Raw genomic sequence first — 17,557 nt, 5'->3', positions numbered from 1 at the left:
AATTTCATTCCTCATGTGAGATTCTCCAAGTGAGTTTAGCTGCATTGCTTTGAAATAAGTGTTTGCGCTTTGCAACTGGTAGCTTAGTGTGATAGGAGGAAACAATTTTGTGGGTGAGAATTGTCAATGATTCAATTAGAATAAAGTGTTAGATTATTTCCGCCCAAAATATTGAAGTCCTCCTTTAATGAAGGAGTGTGCCGTAAGTATTTTACTCTATCAGGAAGCACACTTGCAATTCCTCCACTTCACTTTTTGAAGAAAAAGGTCACAGCTAATTAATACATTTCCAAAGTCTTTTTCTGGTCTAGAAACAAAAAAAAGAAAGAAACTTGTGAATTCCATTGCATAAGAATTGTGCTCAATTATATGATCGCTATGAGTCCATGAACACATTTACACATTACAAACTACTTTACATTCATTCTAATGTGGTTTTTAAAAGAAACCAAGTGCCAACACATAGCGGGAAAAAACAGAGCTAGCGAAAACAGCATTTGCTGCCAAATCCAAGCAGACAGTAAACAAGTAAAATAAATACTTAAAAAAAACTTAGTGAGCAGTGTTATGTCCTATTATAGATGAGTGACCTGATGTTCTCCGCCGACATATGTGGCATACATGCAAATTATTTTTTTGTTGCGCCATGAAATTATAAAGTGTTAAGTCTGGTATATGCGATATTAATTCATTCCTGATTTGCAAAATGTTATATTTCTTTGTAGATTTCTAAATGTTTATTGCTTATAGCTAGCTTGTGTAACTCTTAACCTGTTATTAATGTAAGCACTTAAGCAACACCAGCTGTGTTCCATCAGCTTGAAGCACCGCACATGGTGGCAGTGTACGAGGCATATAAGCACCTTTGTATTTTTTTTTCATAATGGAGCTCAATGTGCGGTTATTCACCAGTCAAGTCTCTAAGGACCAAGAGGGGGTCCTTAGAGACTTGTGATAATGCACATTTTTTTTGCATGTGCATTATCATGGTCCAGATGAGAAAAATATAAAAAATACAATGATATATAAGGGACTCCAAAAATTAATGTGTTATTATTTATGTTTTGGACATACGTTTGATTTATTTTTGGTATTTTTTTTTTTGCTCTTTTTTTTACTCAATACTGCATATATCTGTTCGATGTGGTCTAATTCACCCTGAGAAGACAGCTCTGGTCTATCATACAACAACTACCAAAAGGGGAGGATCAAGGTTAACACATAATTACTCTGAAATATGTTACGCCAACCCAGCCGAATTAAGCTCTTTTAGAACTTCAAACTCAAATGAAAGTGCTATCTGCCCTCTTTCAAATACATGTACTCAAAGTCACCCTTCATTTAAATGGCATTCACAGGGAACTTGAGACTGAATTAACTCTGATTGACATGCCATTCTTCCCACTAGAAGAGCACAATCAATTTGTGCTCTCTACCTACGACTCCTGGCGGCAAACACTCTGGAAATCTGCGGCACTGTTTTACCTACTACATTTTTATTTCACTCTAAATAAACTGCTTAAATGATATTATTAATTTTTAATTATTAGAATAAAATCTTATTGGTTGTTGTTAGTATTAAAAATGATATTCATCAGAAATCTACCACAGGAACACAGGGCACTATGCACAAACATACACACAGATTCACACACTTATTTACACCTAGAGCAGTTCAAAGTAGCCAGTCCAGTTATTCGTATGTTTGGAAAAGTGTAATGAAGCTCTAAAGAACTTACTCGCTCATATTCACTGATGTACATGAAATATCTGCAGTACAAGGAGCACAATGATTTGGAAACAGATTGCATGAAATCCTAAATTGTCTGAATATATTCATTCCAAATGACACCAAAGCGATAAGCAAACACTAATGCTACTAACACACCTAGCCGCTGTTATGCATAGTCCATTAATGCATTTCTTTTTCATTATGGACGTTAAATTACACATTGAATCAATCCAATAACAACTAGTCATGCATCCTCTGAAAAAAGAAAACACATTCTTTGTATTGTGTGTAAAAAAGCTGATTAAACAGATCCATCCCTAATCAGTGTAAGACTGTGTAGGCCTTTTTTTCCCTGATTACCAATGTTCATTATGTTACAACACAAATTGCATCTTTAATGGTGGGGTTGATTAGGTTTTAAGAGCGTTTGTGGTTGGCTTTATTTGTTTCAAGGTGTAAAAGGTTTTAAACCTCTTACCTTGAAGAAACAAATTATTTGTAGCTTCATTGACGTTGGTTGGAAACGAAAACTTCTGTGGGCCTCCATACCATGTCTTTTAGTTCAGGCACCATGAAGGCTGTTTTCCAGAATATGCAAAGGAATGCAGCAAGCGCTATTGATAGATGACTTTGTAGTACCTCAGTGGTTCACATTGGACTTCTGATTGGAAGGTTGTAAGTTCAAATCCCAGCGCCACCAAGCTGCCACTGTTGGGCCCTTAACCCTTAACTGCTCAGTCACATAAATAAGATAATTGTAAGTTGCCCTTGTTAAGGTGTCTGCCAAGTTTTTTTGAATTCATATTCAAAAATCTAACATTTTAATAATGTTTTTCATATAAATTCACCACTTGCAAACGTTTGTACAATACATAAACAAAACTATTGAGCTACTGAGGATTGTAGCAAACTTGAAGACATTGTCAGACAAGAATAAATTATCTGGACAAGCTACAGTCTTAGATCTTATATCTTACATCTCTTTAGCAAAGAAATAAAAGTATAAATAAAAGAGAAATAGCAAGTTAAGATGATTAATGCTGTTCTAAACTCAACAGCAAATAAGGATAGCAATAAGGAAGCAAATAAATACAAACATTTTTAATAAGAAGAAATGAACCTGCTTATCAACAAATGCATAAACACTCATTAAGTCAGATTTTTATTTATGCATTTATTTATCACATCATGTCCTTTATTGGATATTTTGGCAGATATGATCTCCCATAAAATCTCTCTCTCTCTCTCTCTCTCTCTCTCTCTCTCTCTGACTGATCAAATGAAGGTACTATTATATGCTGCTAATGCTATATTGCATACTGCACACACGCACACACACACACACACACACACACAAAGTTCCCCAAAACCTTCCATCTCATGCTTTTCTCTCAAGGTCAGCTGATTCACATCTCTCTCTCTCTCTCTCTCTCTCTCTCTCTCTCTCTCTCTCTCTCACACACACACACACACACACACGTACTGCCTACACATAAATATATGTACACTCTATTTTATTCTTATACTTACAAACTCTTATTTTGTCGCTCTTACACACAGGCACACACCCCACCCTTTTGATTATTCTTGCATTTTCACACAGGCATTGACAGAACCGCTTGATTCTTGCCTTGTGTATCTGCTTTAATAAGTCAATTACATGCAGGAATAAAGTCCACAAAAAAACGCCTTCCATTGGAATACATGACGCTATATCACTAGACTCTCTATAAGCGTGTGTTATTAACAGAAAAGTGGCTTAAAGATATTGACAACAGTTGCGTTATATAATTACGAATGTCTATATTCACACCAGTGGATATATTTCTGTAAATGTAATGTGAGAAAGTGTGTGTGTGTGTGTGTGTGTGCGTGTGTACGCAAGAGAGAGAGAGAGAGAGAGAGAGAGAGAGAGAGAGAGAGAGAGAGAGAGCGCATGCACTAGAAACACCTCTTTCACTCAGAGTAGAATATCTGCAGCACACAGCTGTCACCATGGAAACCACTATTGAGAAAAAGACAGACATACAGAGTGGGAGAGAAAGAGAGAGTGAGGGTGAGAAAGTGAAAGAGCGAGAGAGAGAGAGAGAGAGAGAGAGAGAGAGAGAGAGAGAGAGAGAGAGAGAGAGAGAGAGAGAGAGAAGACAGAGACAGATCACCATTTGTGGCTGTATAGCCTTTGACTGATGCAATGTAAGATAACCCATGGTACACTTTCTGAGCTATTGCAGGCATCGCCTGTACTTAACGCAGATTTTTACAATCAGCACTCAAAGAAAAAAGAAACTTAATGAATAAGAATAATTGTGTACCACTTTTGGTGTGGTTTCTTGTTTACTTCATAATGTGTATGACCAGAACATTGTCTTTAAAGCATTTCCTAGAAAAACTCTGACCTGAAATATGCCTATAGTCATATTCATGCCAAAAAGACATCAAGTCATAAAGAGAGTGTTCCTTTATAAACAATGCCAGTAAGGCTAAAAGCAGGGTTAGACAAAAGAAAGCACAATGGGTTGCTATTTATAAATTAAAGCCCTCTCGCATAAATCTTGGAACTTATTGGTCAATGAGGCCAGATTTGGCAAACTACCCAGAAAGGTCTTTACCGAAATCAGTGCAAAAGGTTTTAAAACATTTTAGGATCCGTTGAAGAATTCAAATACTTTAGATTTATTTTAACCAGGAAAACACAAAAAAAATTAATAAGTAACATTTTTACTGATGTCCAACTAGCATTGATATTGTTTATAATTGTGTAAACAAACAGATTAATTCAGTTATCTTTCTGTGAATAGATTTTAAATTGATTTAATATGTACATTTGTGTAACAGGAGGTATAGTAGACTGTTTTGAGGCTGTAACAGTCAAAACTGATGTACTTTCAAATGCAGGTTAAAGTAAAGCCTCATCAGTCCTATGACACGCTTAACTATAATAATACTTCATAAAAAGTCTTAAATGTGTTGCTTAAGCTACAGAGTTGTTAACTGTTCTGAATAAAATACTGGATTTAGTTTATATTGGGTTGATGTGGCCCATTTATGAATTGGTAGACAATAATGAACATCAATGAAACTCGGCTGTAACTGGGCTGTAAGACTGCATCTAAAGTCACAGCAGCATTTTGTTTAAGCACTATACATAGTAATGCATGCAATTTAATTTTTAAATGATTTTGAATGTCACGCCATCTTGCGCTTCTGCATCTAGTCTACTTCAGCATCCGTTTAAAAGCATGAGCATAGCAACAGAGTGCAAATCTACAAAAATAACTGGCTTGCACCCAATCAATAATAACATGCAAGGTATGAAAATAGAGGCATCAGTGGCCTGGGTTTGACAAATATTCCCATATTCCCATATAAATTATCATAATTCACTTAAAACGGTCAAGCAGTATACATGAATATATAAATTGTAAAATGTCACATTCCAAAAGACGCTATTACGTATATATATATATATATATATATATATATATATATATATACGTCTTTAATATGCCCATCCTTTGCCTTTATATTCTGCCTTCAATATTTGCTTTTTCTAAGCAGTTTTTGGACCTTTGTTCTTTCAACCCCCCATTCATCTTGACATATTTGTTTTTACTATGGTAGATGACATTTTATACAGTGGCTTCTTCAAATCACATCCAAAGTGGATTGTGGATTGGAGTGCAAACTTCTAGTTTCTGTTTTTTGCACTGTGGTCTTTCCCCATATGTTTTAAGCTTGTAAAATAGAAACACAGCCTCTCTTTTTTCAGCCAGTTGTGCAAACTTTTGCATGTGGTCCCAAAGACAAGTCTAACGCTTAATCAGTAATTTCCAAAATTATGTCCAACAAACAAAGTCAACCTCTTATTATATGCATGTGTTTGTGGTGGGTTTGCATCATACAACCTGGAATAACCATGAGCAGCTTTACCTTTTACAGCCATATTCACATGCACACATGTTCATGTTCATATTCATGCTCAGTAAATGTCTACAGCATGCAGCTAGCTAGGGAGGAGTCATGACCTGCTGTTTGTCATGTCTGTCCAAAGAACATGCCAGCATTGGAATTCCAGGGGTTATTAATTTCTTGACTGGCTGCTGCACACTGGAGTAAATCATTTTAATTGTCATGGCACATCCAATAACTCAACATAATTGTATTAGGAATTAGATGTTTCTCATTGTATGCCACTGAAATTCAAGTTTGGTCTAAAACCTACTGTACACCAAACAGTTTTTATCCTGCTTTAAGATAAATTTTAGCTAATGCAGCTAATTAATAAACTTCCATCAGCCAAAAAAGGTGTATTTAGGAACAGAAAGCAGGTGTCAGTCAGGAGCACCTCAGGGTGAGACCAGCATTCATTCTAGTGTCTCTTACCTGGTTCCTTCCTTACTGATGGCAGGATGGCTGACAGAGGCCGAATGGAGAAGCTTATTAAGCAGATAGCATGTCAGGCATGGTTTACACATGCACTCGCATGGGAGATTTGGCAGGCACAAGTGAATGGATGCCCCAGAGAGAAGGGCTGCTGGCTAATTGGAAAGCAAAAGGCGCTGACATGGCAAGTCGCTCTAAGCCGGAATTTTACAGCCACATTACAACCTCAGCGCTTTGGCTGTACGGATTGAACTAATCAAAGAGTTCGAAAGGAGGTAGAGGAACTTAAACCTTCAAAAACTAATCTTACCTTTCACAACTTGTAACCAGTTAGACCACTGTGTTCCTGATCATTATGGTAACTGGCATTATTAATCATGATCACTGGAAAGGTATGAAATAAAATCATATTTATTCAAGTATGAAACAATTGATGACTCAAGCATGAGACATTGAAGTTAACCATAAAGAGGGTGTGTGAAATTTTATCATTGTGAATTAAAAAGTTAAAGGAAAATTTTAAGTTAATGGTTTCTTATGAGAAAACACAATAATTATATGATTCATCAAATTTAAACTTGTTTCATCAGTGCAATTTCGTAGGCACACAGTCTCTCTGATAATGCTATCCAAATAGCAAATAGGTTTACTAACAGAACAGAACAGCAATACACACATAACTGCACAACAAATACAAACACACACACACACACACACACACACACACACACACACACTGTATGCGACATGTATCATGAGTTACGTCAGTGCATTAATTATAATCTGATATGATGGCCTACTTAGCGATGCTAATGTCTATTAGCCGATTATGCATCAGTCAAGTGTGCCAAGCAGTACTGTGTTGACCCGATACTTTAGGCACTGTGCTGTTATCTATTCATTTCTGAATTAGACATTCCTGACACCCGTGTGAGGAAAGAGCAGCTACGGGGAAAGTGGGAGAGGGCGAAAAATCATGAGCAGAAAGTAAGTGATGAATAGTTGATGAAGTGCTTGCAGGCAGAAAAGAAGAGAAAAATCTTTCTTTCTCTCTCTCTCCACCTCTCTACTCCTCTACCTCCTTCTTTCTAAGGACATGCACCCAAAACACCCCCCAAAAAAACTTTGCTTTTGAAATGGATAACTCCTTTAGTATGGCTGATTTGTGGGGTCAAATTGAAATGACAAAAGTCATAATGGATACATGGTATGACCACATGGACTGGTCAGTGCTCCCTCTGTCTTTTAGACCTTCATTAAGAATGTACTCAGAGACTCTCAAAAACGAGTGATTGATACCAATTTATTTACTCCAATTCCCTACTCTAGCACAGCCAACACATAAAGGTTCTGAATTAAGTTACCAGAACAATTTCTTCGTGTTTGCCCCAGTGTCGGATGATGTGAGTTCAAAGCGAGCCAAGGGAGCAAACTTGGCCGTGCTGTCTGGGATAGGGGGATGGCATACTCTATATCTCCTGTCATCATTATGCTACAATCATTATTACACTAGTCGATCTTGAGTGTCTATGAGCTCTATTTACTGTTTAATATTTGCTGTAGTTTTCCTGTAACGTCACTTAAGCATTTCATTGTACAAACTGTCACTGACAGCTATACAAATGACAAATAAACCTTAAACTTTAAACTTATTTTAGGAGGAAGATGACAGACATAATGGGGTAGTGGTAGCTTAGTGGTCAAGACCTTCTAATCAAAAGGTTGTAGGTTTCCAAACCCTCAGCTGCTCACTTGTATAAATTACTTTAAATTGTTCTTCTGGATAATGGATAAATGTCATTAACATTAAAGCAACCATTGTGGGGGAAGCTAACTGGTCATTTGGAGTATGATCAGTACTAATGCATATTACCAATAATGCCAATGCCAAATAAGCCATATTCTTTACCAGAATAAACCTTTCATATAACATATTCAAAACCCCCAAGCCGTTCCCAAAGCCATTTCTTCCCAACTCACATTATATCACGTAAATAAATGCTTTATTGCTGCCATATCCTGGGATGTCTAACATCAAATCACCCAAGCCTTCAAAGATTACCCAAATGCCTTCCAAATAAGATATATATTCCTCCCATTCATCGCAATTCTCCAATACACTGGGATCACAGTCCCACACTAGCCAACTAGATGTTACAAAGACTTCTCAACTCCTTAACATATTGACATATTGATGGGAAACTATGTGCCAATGTTAAGTTCTCTGTGTGTATGTGTCTTTTATTTTGTTATGCTTTGTTTTAAGAAATGATTCAAACAATTTTACAATGAACCCCAATTTCTATCGACTGATACTAAATGTATACAAACGTTTCTGTTTTATAAGATAAAAATTTTATCAAAAAAAACAAACAAAAACAAAGTATAAATCCAAGCTTTCCGCACATAATAATTAGAATTATGAGAAAAGAAAATGCATTGTTCTTGTTACATTGTTCAGATATCTACCTTTTCAATAGCAAAGATAATATGCATGATGCATGTATATTATATATGTAGGCTATAGCAAGAATTAATCTAAAACTGGCAGAAGCATCTCTTCTTTGACATGTTCATTTGAAAGGATTGTAATTTTTTTTTCCTGGTGTTTCTTCTTTGAAACAGTAACTAATTTCAGTTTGGTTTTGGTAGAATTCTGAATAGGGGCATTTATTGGAGAAAAGGTGGTGTGTGGTATAAAGCACACTGAGTGCCATTTAAAACGTTCTACAGCCAGCGGGCTCAATCAGGTATTACTTTTAAACTTAATTTAAATGTACAGTATTCTCACAAGATCACAGGAACATGGTGACTGTATCGCTACATAGTTAATTGGCTGCAGAACCAACAAACTGGCTTTACACCGGCTAAGCAACTGCTTTCCTATGGAGGAAATGTGTTCCCCTCATTGCAGGTGTAATTATAGGTTAATCAAATTTGAATTTGACCCTGTTCGCTTCATAAATGCAGGCAAAGAAACAAAGCACTGTATGAGACACGATCGAAACAGGCTCCATTTAGACTAGAATGAAGAAAAAAACATTCCTCATTTCCAACACTAAATCATTTACACATTTGCCATCATGCCGGTTTAAAAATACTGCACAGTGACGTGTAAGCAGGGAGACAGATACGCCTTTAGACATTAATGGGGTGATCCTATGCCTTTTTGTCTTAAATCGAATTTTATTTAACTGCATCCAAAAAAAACCACTCTTGAGCAGCTTTTATCTAATCCACAGCGTGTGTGTCTCGATGATGCAATGCACCAACCACAAGGTAAGCGAAGAGCAAAACACTCATAACCTGCAGGGAGCCACACACCTCATCGACAGCATGCTTTCCAGACACACAATGCTAGCCATTTGTGATCTCTATAAAATTATACACAAAATAATGTAAAGACTCTAAAATATCATAGAAACCAAAATAGTGCCACATCCCTGTTGTGTTTGTATGTCAAACTTACGTGCTTTAGAGGAACAGTTTGTCCTCAAAAGGCAAAAGATAATCTCACAGCTTCTGGGAATAAATAGTGACTGATTTATGCCAACAAGCTATTTTAAAATAACAAAGAAAGCTTTAGGCAATAAGAGGTTTACATTAGCGGAGAGGGTTGGTGTGCCAGTAGCAGAGTGGAAGAAAAACTAAGAGCTCTTCAATTATTCAGTCTCTTGATAGACATTAGATCTCTCTTCTCTGCCAAAGAACACTCACAACAACCATAAGTCTTACTGATTATGATCACAGATAGATTTTATGATTGACATCAAATAATTGAATTACAGGGTATTTTAACTGAAATTATCTCGGAACCTTTGAACTTACACTGTAGTCAATTAGTGTATCATACACAGCGCTGAGACCAGTTTCACTGAAAACTGCAGTTAGTTTTGTTAGAATTGGCAGTTTTAGGCACTGTACAATAACTAATGATATATTATAAGTTTGACAACTACTAATATTTATAACTTAAGATAATAGACCAAATAAAATTTTTCTATACAAAAAAAAATGGTGTGAAATCAAATATGTGCAAGCCTTCAATGTGTGATTCTTGGGCCCTAAAACTAAACTTGACTTGCATTACAACAATATCTCCAACAGTTGGAGCTATTTCACTTTTACTTAGACATTCTGATACTCTCATCTTGCTGTATATAACAAGGGAATAATAACTATTCCTCCTTTTATTTATTCAAATTAACACAAAAAACTAAAATCATTGCTCTCATGATGCTCGTCTTATTAGGTGCAGAGCTCATCTAAAGGCCATGCTGCCCTGCTTTTCACAAACACATGCACTTTACACAGCTGTCAGAAGTGTGACCTGAAACAAAGAAAGTCACAATATGTACGCAGTGTATTGTTAAAGGATCCAGGCTTTGAAAATCTGTACTATGTTCAGCAAATTGCTTTTTTACACAAGTCCCGGATCTCTCATTCTCTCACCCAGTCACTCACTCTCTCTTTCTCTCTCTCTTTACTGCTTCTGCAGGATGCAGTGTGTAAGTAAAGTGTAAGTAAAGGCACATAAGAATTCAGTAATACTAAACTATTGTCAACCATAACACTCACCATTAACTCCACGGATCCAGCTTTACAAATTCATCCCATGTGTATAGACAGACATTTGTGTTTATAAAAAAAGGCTGAAACCCAACATTACACATAATTTTTTATCTTATCTACAAACAGTTTGAGTGGCCTGTTTGAAGGGTCACCAGATGACAGGTTGTCTAATTGAAACCAGTCTAACTTCAACCCTAACAGCACAGACTGGTATTCTGGTGTCTGATTTCACATCCCCAGATATGATCCACAACTTCCTCCAGCTGTATTTCTACATGTCCTATGCCACTGTGCTTCACTCTGTTATCAGTGGATCAACAAGTTACTACAGTTTGGTTTGTACTCCATTCAACTTATTTACAAAGTAAAGCACAATCACATTACAGCTGTTTTGTCATTTCACAGACAGGATGATCCTTGTTCAGTTTTAGTTACCCAATGGCCAGTATAGTTCATATTCTGATTCTTGTCTCACAGAAGTTGAACCCAAACAGTATTCTGCTTTTGCAGCCCATGTACCTTAGGATGCTTTTCTGCTAACCATGGGTGTATATAGTGGCTATTTAAGCAACCATAGTCATTCCACTCTGATCTCCACCAATACTGCAGCTCACATTTTTTTTTTCTCACACCAAACTCTTTAAACTCTGTAAAATACCAGATCAACAGTTTTTGAAATAGTTTTATTCAAATAGCTTCTTGGCATTAACTACCAAAACACATGGGCAAAGTTACATCAAATTTGACCAGTTTGGATGTTTATGATGCACATTAACTGAGGTTGAAACTTTGCGTCTTCCATATGATTGGCTGATAAGATGAATGTGCATATAACAATTATAATAACTTAATAATATTGTAATACCTTAATGTAGGATAAACCAATTTACAATCATTAACACGATTGTACATGACATTGTGTTGTTTAATCCAAATCATACCTGTTTGATGGTATAACGTCTGAAGAATCTCTAGTAGGTTTGTATGAAAGCTGCTTTTGTGTGTCTTAAATACTTTAGAAATTCTACAGTTACATGTTATAGGTTGAAAAGGTCAAATTTTAGATTATAACAACAAAAAGATTATCAATTATGGCACAGACATTTCTTTGTTAGAATTAGATTGGATATGGATTGAGATATACAAAGAGGAATTAAACAAACATAGAAGCAACAACAAACAAACAAAAAAGTGGAAACGCTTCCTTGTATACGCTAGCTGATGTGTATACACATTATATGCATTTTTTAGTTGAAATCTCTGCAGTACTTTCCCAATTTCCGATCACGCGGTTTTGTGCTCCATGCCCAATAAAAGGCAAGTGACACGTTGACATCTGCAACGTTACATATTGGCTACACATAAGCACCTTAAGCAGAGGCATTCAACTAAACTGAGGATGCATGTCAAACGTTTCCCTGCACACACCGGCTTCCTGTTAAAAGATTTAATTAAAAAGCTGGTTCTATTACTACATCATCTTTCAGCACTGCATCAATACAAACTACGTTTTAAATGATCTAGCCTTATCTATGGATTGAAAAGATCTGTGCATGCTGCAGCCTAGACAACATCAGAGCTCGTGGTCTGGGAGATAACGATAATTGGTAATTTAATGCAGGCTAACCTGTCTGTCTGTGTGTGTGTGTGTGTGTGTGTGTGTGTGTGTGTGTGTGTGTGTCCTGGTGTGTTTCTAGACTGTTGATACGCCCAGAACATACGATTGAACCTGCTTGCAAGAAATACGGAAAAGATTATCTAAAGCAGGGAAACTAGGATGCATTATTAAACCGTAATTAAACTGATCATATGCATAGCCACAGCAATAGCGCGCGTCCAAACACACACACACACACACACACACACACACACACACTGCTGGCTGATATAAAGAATAAAACTTACCGCAGTCCTCACAAAGAATGCGGTCCACATCTTTTTTGAGATTTTTCTCAACGGTTTCACGAGGAGCAAAAGATGCCCTGAACACCAGTGGCTCCTCTGTGGGGTCCATGAAAAATATGTATCTGTGGTCCTTCTCCACTGCGACGCACGGAGCCTCAGAGCCAAAGTCGCCAACGGTGACGAGCTGCTGGCGCGTAAGTCCGCCGCTGTTGGTCGGCCACACGTCCACGACTCGGACGCTCACGGTGTACGTTTCGGTGGAGGCGTTGGCGGGCAGCTCTTGGACCTCGCCCTCGATCACCACGGCCGATCGGTACGCCTGCTCCTGCAGGGAATCCAAGCTCGGGGCGTAGCACGCAAAGGAGACCCCGACGAGCAGCATGGAGAAGTGCACCGCATCAAGCCTCCTCATGCCGTCGGCTGTGGCTCAGGGGCGGCCGGCCGCGGTGGTGCAGGTGCAGGTGCAGTGGTTTCGGGGCGTACGCGGGACGAGTAGGACAACGGAGTAGGGTTACAGCGGCAGAGGGGTATGGCGGGCGGGCTCCGGTGGCGGGGCAGAGCGGCAGACCTTGCGCAGGCTGTGCCCATGCCATCTGTGGGCGCCGCTTTCCCCGCGCGGTTTCGTGACGGGGGACCGCGGGACGCTCAGGAACCGGAAACAGCCCCGGGCATCGGCGCGGGGCGGAAAAAGACTCGTTGCTGCATTCTCCTTCAGCGCAGTCCCCCAGCGCCGGTGTGTGTTCATAAATTACGCTCCTCGCGAGAGCGCAGATTCCGCAAGACGCCGCTAGTCTTTCTGTGTCCACTGAAATGTCATCGCCCGGGTGGGCATTCTGTCACTGATGAAAAAAAAAAAACTTGGATTCTTTAGAAATGATTTGGTTTCAATGCACACAAAGAACCGAATTTATCCTAAATGGCCTGTCGTGGTGTCCGCTGGTGGATTTTACGCTCAAATTGGTCTCCAAAGGGCGACGACACACGCAAGACGTGCAGCGGGGCGATGCAACAAGCGCGTCCCCTCTACTGCTCACTGCACACGCGCGCGCGCGGGCGCGCACTTACATACACACACACACACACACACACACACCGTCCCAAAAAGCTTTCTATATGTACTCTTCTGAGGATCTTTCGTGCAAATGCAAATGAGAGGGCCAATAATGTGACCAAGATCAAGCTGCATACGGCGACTGGCCAACAAGAATTCTGTCCTAATCCCACCGTCAGATGCTCAAATGTTCGAGCACATCGTCGGTGGATTATAACACGACTGCATTAGAAGCCAGGAGCACAGAGCTTTTTCCGTGTACAGCAGCGCACGCAGAGGCACAGGCGGCTGCAGACCGCAGACTTAGAGGCGATAAACAGCGCTGCAAAAGAAGCTCTAAAGGAATCGATGCCCTGACGATCAGCAATTCATTTAACGCTGAAATCCGACTGCCGCATTCAGGTCACATTCACCATTTTGCCCCAAAAAGCAACCAGGCGGGGGTCAGAGCAGAAAAAGAGCAGCCCACCGACCATCCAATCAGCCATATTTACCACGGCAACAGGTCCTGCGGGCATTTGGCTGCGAGAGGGCACTGTCTATTAATAAAGGGAGGAGACCGGGCATTGCAGCGTTATGACAAACACAGAGCGCATGAGCACCACAGTAATGAAACACAGACTATATGAATTGGTTACAAAATTAGTATATATTTTTTTTAATTAAATGGGAATTTAACGTGACAGACGTTGCATCATTTTAGTTGTATTGATAGACTAAATGCGTCGTGAGACGGTGACTGTTGCTGGGCGCTGTTTATTAATTGCTGAAGGGCGACATCTGCAGGACAAACACTGTGGTTACGGCGCGCAGATTTTACAGACAAATTAATTTCTGCTTTAATACTTAACTTTGCATGGATGCAGATGAATCAAGTTTACACATTTTACAAAAATGCATAACAATAAAAAAAACAACATATACATTACATCATTCTAAGCTTTATATATGGTGGCCAGACCTGGTGGTCACAGTATATATAATTATTCGATCCCAGTTTTTTCTATTATTATTATTATTATTATTATTTTTTTTTTTTTATAATAATCTCAATAATGATAAATTATTTTTTATAATTTTCACCATTGTCCTGTCGAAATTCTATACAACATCGCTTAACGGGGGCCGAGATCCGGTGCTGTCCGTGGTGCTGAAATGTCAGAACCCCCATTCATACTCCCTCACGTACACGATACAAAACGTGGTTTCTTCGAGCCAGTCACGACTTTACTCTATACGTGGTTTTACTTTAGAAATATAAGTATATATTTTTCTTCGTGCTTGCTGGGTGTAGTTTATATATTACATATTTTTGTAAAGATCAGTTGAAACAACTAATTAACTCTGAACAGAAATCTGAAAGGGGTGAAAATATAACCTTAATCAGAATAGAAAGTAGTGTACAAGTTAAAAAAACAATGTCCTTAATAGAACAATAAGTGCTTAAACGGTGATAATTACATTTACAATGAAAAGTGACGCCTTCAGAAATGATGAACGCAAGAGTCCAATGCAATTGCGATATTAAATAAGACAAATAGAACATTAAACAAATCAACAACTAAATAAATTTGATTATAGTTTGCCTTTCCGTTCAAAACTGCACAATTCACAAGGTATACTGAAAGTTTGCTTTGGAATCGGACTGAAAGCTTGTTTTAAACTTTTTGAATATGAAACTGAAAATAAAATCACAAACAGCCTAATGACGCTTTTATAACAAATGTATTTGTACTTTTTGTTTTGTTTTTCTGGGGAAAATGTTATTCAGAAATGTTTTTTTTCCTTTTTACCGACACAGTAAAGCAATTTGCATAGAAATACAGTTTATGTGTACCATGGAGTGCATACAGCCTGCATGGTGTAAAATGTTCCCCCTCAATAAACATACAAAAAGTCCTGGTGGGGGCATGTGTTTTCTTAATGTGTAGCCTGAGAGTAACCTGAGACCTGATGTGAAGTTTATTATACAGAACAGAACAGTTAGTTTATAATAAATAAATGGATGCCATAAAAAAAATTAACGTTCTTTTAATTTATCCTTTTTTTCTGTCTACACACGAAAATACACTAGTTTTTGCGCAATGCTGCGCACGGTACGCGCCGTTTTGACGTTAACCAAGACACCAAGCACCATCGTCAGTATTTCGGACTACAGTAGGCCTCGCCTTTACAGTACCTCAGTTTTCCTGTGCGTCGTTTACAGATATCGCGAGAGCGTCTTTCGGGGTGAGCAGCAGGCTGAGGGAGAGACGGGAGAGAAGGTAAGCGGAGGAGGTTTGCATCATGGCGGACAGAGACAGCGGTAGTGAGCACGGAGGATTCGCCACAGGCCCCGGCGGCGTCCAGATGCACCAGGGTGCGATGGGCGCTTCGTCGCGGCTGCAGCACGACACGGAGGAGCTGGCGTCGAAGCGCGTTGACATACAGAACAAGCGCTTCTACCTGGACGTGAAGCAGAACGCCAAAGGCCGCTTTCTGAAGATCGCCGAGGTCGGGGCTGCGGGAAACAAGAGTCGCCTGACCCTGTCCATGTCCGTAGCCGTGGAGTTCCGAGACTACCTGGGCGACTTTATCGAGCACTATGCGCAGCTGGGCCCCAGCCACCCGGACACGGTGCAGGACGAGCCGCGGCGCGCGCTCAAGAGCGAGTTTCTGGTGCGCGAGAATCGAAAGTACTACATGGATCTGAAGGAGAACCAGAGGGGGCGGTTTCTGAGAATACGACAGACCGTGAATCGGGGCCCCGGCTTGGGCACGGCGCAAGGCCAGACCATCGCTCTCCCGGCGCAAGGGCTGATCGAGTTCCGCGACGCTTTGGCCAAGCTCATCGACGATTACGGCGTGGACGAGGAGCCAGCTGAGCTGCCCGAGGGCACGTCGCTCACCGTGGACAACAAGCGCTTCTTCTTCGACGTGGGCTCGAACAAGTATGGCGTGTTTATGCGGGTCAGCGAAGTGAAGCCGACCTACCGCAATTCCATCACGGTGCCCTGCAAAGTGTGGTCCAAATTCGGCTCCACGTTCAGCAAGTACGCGGACGAAATGAAGAAGATACAGGAGAGGAGCAGGGAGCGCAGGGCGCGCGAGCTCTTACCGGAGGGCCTGCACGGCGATGACGGGGAAGAGGATTAATTTACGGGACGCTGAAAAGGCGAGGACGAAATATACTTTCGCTGACAGAAAACAAGCGGTGAAACGACCATAGTAGAAAAAAAAAGCTTATTAACTGGAAATGGGGGTGGTGGGGGGGAGGGAGGGGAGGAGGCGCGATGTGAGATTTCAATCGGATCGTCATCCAGGCAACATTCACAAATTTTTGCAGTTGCATCACTCCGTTCATCGACCCGGTTATGATCCACTTACTCAACCATATAACAGTAATCCGCTGCTATCGATAACACGATCCACGAACTGTGTCCGAGACGGTCAGAATGTCATAAAGTCGGCGTGTGTTTGTTTGCCCATGCGTTTTTGTACACGTCCAAGCTATTATACGGTACTGGTCCAAAGTGCAACGTGAGAAAAAAAGGAAAACAACAAAAAATGCTAAGACTTTATAGCACAAAGCTACTGTATTTAGGAAATATGTGAACCAAATTATATATATATATATATATATATATATATATATATATATATATATATATATATATATATATATGCATACATACATACACGTGTGTGTGTGTGTGTATATATATATATATATATATATATATATATATATATATATATATATATATATATAGGAAATTTCCATTTGAAGGTTGTGCTGAAGATAAAGTGCTGTTTGTATGGTGTGCTCTGTGCACAGTCCATCTGCTGAACGGAAGTCCATCCTGACTGATCCAAGGCATCTGAGGAGCTTGTGCACTTGTACTCATATGCCTTTTTTAAAAAAAAAAAAAGAA

At 39.4% G+C, this 17,557-nt stretch overlaps 2 protein-coding genes across 4 annotated transcripts in view; one reads left to right on the top strand and one right to left on the bottom strand.

Annotated features, from left to right (window-relative positions):
• Positions 1-14,613, bottom strand: part of nrg2b (neuregulin 2b) — a 56,041-nt gene extending 41,428 nt beyond the window's left edge. For 2 of the 3 annotated variants that reach the window (XM_046849410.1, XM_046849411.1), the window contains exon 1: positions 12,593-14,613. In XM_046849410.1, the coding sequence (XP_046705366.1) occupies positions 12,593-13,004 (412 nt within the window). In that variant the 5' untranslated portion in view covers positions 13,005-14,613. Of the gene's footprint in view, positions 1-6,115; positions 6,136-12,592 lie in introns of those variants that run through there. The other variant, XM_046849412.1, reaches the window with a different exon arrangement.
• Positions 14,614-15,211: 598 nt separating this feature from the next.
• On the top strand, positions 15,212-17,271 carry purab (purine-rich element binding protein Ab). Its single transcript, XM_046849415.1, has one exon. It carries the CDS (start codon positions 15,930-15,932, stop codon positions 16,776-16,778), a length of 849 nt encoding a protein of 282 aa, XP_046705371.1. The 5' UTR covers positions 15,212-15,929; the 3' UTR covers positions 16,779-17,271.
• The last annotated feature ends 286 nt before the right edge of the window (positions 17,272-17,557 follow it).

The sequence above is a fragment of the Silurus meridionalis genome, chromosome 5 (assembly GCF_014805685.1).
Source record: "Silurus meridionalis isolate SWU-2019-XX chromosome 5, ASM1480568v1, whole genome shotgun sequence".
Lineage (NCBI taxonomy): Eukaryota > Metazoa > Chordata > Actinopteri > Siluriformes > Siluridae > Silurus > Silurus meridionalis.
The sequence above is the reverse complement of the archived record's forward strand: the minus strand, read 5'-3'. Positions and strand labels throughout refer to the sequence as shown.